The sequence below is a fragment of the Nanorana parkeri genome, unplaced genomic scaffold, assembly GCF_000935625.1.
Source record: "Nanorana parkeri isolate BGI_ZX_2015 unplaced genomic scaffold, ASM93562v1 scaffold128, whole genome shotgun sequence".
NCBI classification, from domain to species: domain Eukaryota; kingdom Metazoa; phylum Chordata; class Amphibia; order Anura; family Dicroglossidae; genus Nanorana; species Nanorana parkeri.
This window is the reverse complement of record NW_017306396.1, coordinates 2055164-2060308: the sequence shown is the minus strand read 5'-3', so window position 1 is coordinate 2060308 and position 5145 is coordinate 2055164. Positions and strand designations below refer to the sequence as shown.

At 31.8% G+C, this 5145-nt stretch overlaps 1 protein-coding gene across 8 annotated transcripts in view; it reads left to right on the top strand.

Annotated features, from left to right (window-relative positions):
- CELF2 (CUGBP, Elav-like family member 2) overlaps positions 1–3413 on the top strand; it is a 122671-nt gene extending 119258 nt beyond the window's left edge. For 7 of the 8 annotated variants that reach the window (XM_018553737.1, XM_018553735.1, XM_018553738.1 and 4 more), the window contains one exon: positions 99–883. In XM_018553737.1, the coding sequence (XP_018409239.1) occupies positions 99–226 (128 nt within the window). In that variant the 3' untranslated portion in view covers positions 227–883. Of the gene's footprint in view, positions 1–98; positions 884–1745 lie in introns of those variants that run through there. The other variant, XR_001941094.1, reaches the window with a different exon arrangement.
- The last annotated feature ends 1732 nt before the right edge of the window (positions 3414–5145 follow it).

Genomic DNA, 5145 nt, shown 5'->3' with positions numbered 1-5145 from the left:
TGATGAATGTTATGACGTTTTATTACTAATTTCAGTGGTGAGTTAAATTATTAAACAAAATCAGCTCTTTGCACTTTTTTTTGTTTTATCCTTCACAGGCTTTGTTAGCTATGACAATCCTGTTTCCGCCCAAGCTGCTATTCAGGCTATGAACGGCTTTCAGATCGGCATGAAGCGCTTGAAAGTTCAGCTGAAACGCTCCAAAAATGACAGCAAACCTTACTGATCTTAACCCCAGCAGCTTTCTGCTATTATTTTAGCTTTCATAGGGTAAGTCCCATGAGCCAGCCTATTCTTCACTTGGGGCTGAGGAGGAAAACATTGCCAACACTCACCAAGAGAGACAATTATTTTTACATTAAACGCTTCCATACTCATCTACCATGGCCCTCTGCGCTTGCCATTTACTCTGGCTATATTTTCTTACCCAGAATCCAGCAAGTTTGTGTAACAATGTTCTGTTCCACTTTTCCTTTGCCTATATTTTTTGTAAGACATCTTTAGATTTACAATAGCAGCAAAACAATGTGCAATTAAACTCTGCAACCACTGGTGCCATCAAATAAACAAAACTGAACACGAGTTAGCGTTTCAAGGACCTGGTTGTATAATAATGACACCAGCAGTTAAGGAGCTAGTGCGGTGGCCTAGTATAGAAAATATTGCCAATATACACATATTTTTTATTTATTTAAATGTGTTTACATATATAAGGAGCACACACAGGCAAAAACAAACAAGTCCTTCCACTGCGTAAAATTGTTTTAGAAGATCTTCGATTTTTTTTAAAGCAAACAACAAAATTGATCAGAAATGACTGGTCTATCTTTGTGTTATTATGGCGATATGTTTTGTTTATTTATTGATTTATTTATTTATTCCATTAATGAATTATTAATTTATGTATTCTGTTATTTATTATAATTATACTATGAATATGTTTGGAAAACATGTGTGTTTAAAAAGACGTCTTAGAGAACTGTTTCTAAAGCTACAGGGTTTTAAAAATAACTAAAGTGAGTGAATATACTTGATGTTTCTTGAGAGATAAATTTAATAATAAAGGAAGCCACAGGCCTGTAAATTTTATTTGTAAAAAAAAAGAAACATTTCTATTTTTATACAAAAATTTTTACTGCCTCAGAAATAATGGGAGTTATTTATTGTTAACTTATTGGATATCTAAAGAGAAGTTCTCAATGCTAGATAGATACCTTTTAAAATAGACTCTAGAGTAAAAAAAACTTTTTTTCTTTAATTTTAAGTTACAATACCCATTATGCACAAATCACTCTCTTCCTTTTCTATGTTTTGTTTGGTTATTTTTGTTTCCATCATGTAGTGAAAGATTTGTCCTGTGACTTATCTGTTGTGTGGCATTTGTTCAAAATGGCCGCTTTTTCCCTTCTGTAACCCTTCCTTTCCTACCCAAAGCAATCCATCTGCACTAACTCTAACTGGATGGTTTCTTTTGGGCTGTTCATTGTGCTTTGTGTAAAATATATGCTCTATATATTTATATATATATGTGAATTATGGAATGCATATAGATTTTAATAGCTACAAAGATCTGCATTAAATTTTATTCCTACACTGGTTAACCTTTTCAGTGCTGGAATGAGCAGAACTGCATTTGTGAATGCATTCCTGAGCAGACCAACACTGATGGACTAAAAAAAAAGTAATTTGTTTCTGCTGCATAGATTCTGTGTAACTATATACTCTTCCTTGTTTTTTTTCCCTAGAACATCTCCATGCCTGTTAGTTCACCGTTTGCCTAGCATGTCCCTGTGGCGTCTATTTAAAAAAAAAGTTTCATCGTCCCGTCATTGTTTCTGATGTCTTTCTGACCTCACATCATATTTGATCCTCCAACTGACTTAGTTTGACTTCTGAAATTTGCATGTGTTCTCATCTAGCTAAGAATTCTGGAAAACAAAAAAAGTCAATGTGAAAAGCATTGCAGCATTCACGCAAGCCTGAAATTTACTATAAGAAAAATTATAGAAAAAAAGACAAAAAACCTGTGGCAAAAAAATCTTTTTTTTTGTTATTTTTTGTTTCATAACATAAACAGACTTGAAAGTATTATACAGGGATTAGCATTCTGTCTGGTCACTGTTTCCTAAAGCAATATGTGTCCAGGAATTCAGAATGTTGGTTTCTAAATGAGCAGACAACTTCCAAAACAGTTTGAGAAAAACTGTCTGATTTTAAGTCTCTAGAGCTCTGTAATAGTTTTTACATTTTTTCAGGCAGTGTAAAGTTTTTTGATAAGGCCATTTTAGATGGCTCACTTTCTCATTAAATTATATATATAGAACCACTTTTTTGTAGATTAGTATAAAAAAATATTTACCCTGTTTTGGGGCAAATGCTACCTAGTTCTGTCACCTTTTGCTGAACTGACTCACAGTTAGACAATCCATGGTTTAATGCACATGAAATTACCTATATTTTATACTGTTTAAATGTACAGAAAAGAAGGTAAATGTATACTGTGTCACGTTGGTGCTTCTATGAATTTAGTTGTGGCTTCATTAAGTCTTAAGAGTCTTCAGTGTTCTATGTTTGATAAGTTTAACAAAAATTGGTTTACTTGAACTAAAATAATTTTCAGATATTAAAATGTCTGTTTGCTATAATTTCATGTGAAACAAATCTATTCCAGAAAAATAAGTTTTGTGTTGGCTTGTAAAGCATTGATGTTCTTATTTTTTATTGTGGGGAAACTTAGATGTGTTTGTGTTCAGCAAAATGTGACCTGTTTTTTTTCTTTGAAAGAAAAAAATCAGTGAAAATACAGTGCCAAATTCCAAAGGTACTTCCTGCCTAAAGCTTCAGTGTATTTCGTGTACGAAGTAATTTGATAACATGGGTATTTTATTATGTGTTTTGTATAAATCCCTTCTATTTAAAAAAGAGAGATTACAAAATTTGTTAACTTGCTATCCTGTGGTCTTGTTGCTTGAAATTGTTATTGTTTGTTATATCTCTTTGATGTTTTTTGGTAATACATTGTATACAGTAAGTGCCCATGTTCCACTTTTTTAACCACTCTGCACATCAAATCTGTGAAAGCAAACCTCACGAGTCACAATTGTATTTTCTTCATGGTCTGTGGAAGTCTTTATGGTGATAAATAGTTGAACTACTATTCCTTTTAAGCATACTGTCCTAAAGAATCATGGTATATAAAGTAAACACAAGCACACTGAATCCATTGTTTATAAGGCGCATCCATAAGTTAATGTAGAACAAACAAAACTTCCACTTTTTAGGTATGATTAAGTGAAATATATAGGGCATTGACTGCTCATTTTACAGAGCCAGTCATGTAGTATCAAGAAGTGCCATATTTGTAGTCATTAATCTCCATCCTCTATACGTCATCAAAACTTTATTTTTCATTTTGCTAAATCTTTTCTCTCCTTTCATTCCTCAAATTGAACTAGTTATTACTGGTCCACTTTTTTACATTATTTAAAAGGTGGCATCTTTGTACTGCCATTGTTCTTCTTTGAGTGAACATAATAGCATTTGATTAATAATGCAGTGCCTGATCTTTAAATCACAACAAATGCTATTGCCCCACTATTGACATAAACTAGTAATGTACTAGTAAAATCCCCCTACCATGATATTTGTTAAAGTCACAATAATTTTATATAGGTTCTTGTAAGTGTTTACTACTTTAATCCTGGGTCCTACCAGATTTACTTGAGGGCTATTTTTGTATGAGAAAAAAAAGACTATTACTAAATTATATCTATATGTCATTCTAAGAATATATGTATAGAGATATATAATAGAAAAAAAACATATTTTTATTACTTAGATTAACTCATATTTGGCTGCATTTCAAAATATCTCATAGAATAATACATTTAATGATTGAACACCAGCTGTTACGCTGATAAGTTTTATTATGGAGCTTTGATTGCTAGAGTTGTGAAATTAAGATATTTTAGAAAGCTCATTTAGTAATACTTTAAGAGAACCTGTTTTCATGTTCTAGACTGCCATTTCTCTTTCTGTGTTCATTACATTACCACCGTTTACAGTGGAACAATTCAGGGAACTGATCCTATCAACAAGCTGGAAGTTGTTAATGTATAATGACTTAAAAAGAAACAACTGCAAGCTCTTGGGACATACTGAATGCCCTACTGTATAAAAAAGATCATACATGTCACAGTTAATAGGTACGCACTGAAGAGACGTTGCTTAAAGGATTAATAAGTTCAACTTTTCTTTCACCTCGAGATTCTAGTTTTTTGGGCTTATGTAACTGAAGTCATTTTAACTGTTCTGTTTTATTATCTCAAGTGCTAAATACGAATAAGAAAAAAACGTGTAGTTTCATACCATTTTAGAATTACATCATACAAAAGAAATGTATTTGTGTTTCTTTTTTTGTGCTGTGAGAATTGTTGTTTGTAGATTAAATAATAACTCATTTTGTTTCGAATTACAAATAGTTTTTGGTATTGTCTGAGAAAAGCCAAAGTTACTGAAATTTTTGTGGAAAATGTAAGATCCTTTAAGTATTTGTTTATGTTTTATTGATGCATTTTGGTTCTGTTGTGTGATGGAATTTGAGCCAAAAAAACACAAAAAAATGGCTTTCCTATTTCTACTAACTGATTGTACTTATGCATTTTGTACCAGTGCAACATTTTATACTGGAGATTAAAAATACAAAAGGAAAAGTTGTGGCTTACTCTTGAGGGCCCTACCATGACTGATTTTATGTTTGTTTTTTGACTGGCAAAAAGAATGGTTTTGCTTTCAACACTTAAAAAAACTTTGGCTTGCTTTTTTATTTGCTTATATCTAACGCTAACAAATATGTCTAAAATGAAAGCGGTAAGTTTCACTTTTTATTATGTATTGTGCAGTTACACACTAAGGTAATTAGCGCTAGATGTACACAGTCACTTTAAGTGGATAAATGTATTAGTAATAATTAAAACTAAAAATAGGGGTTTGCTTTTTTGCTGTTTAGATCAAACTTTTTCTGATTCTTCTGTCCTCATTGTGAACATTACTGTGTAGTTGAAAAAGTCAAACTTATTTTTGTAATGTATGTTATTGTGTGATGCAGTTTTTTGCTTCTGTCTCCAATATTAAACCATTTTCCTA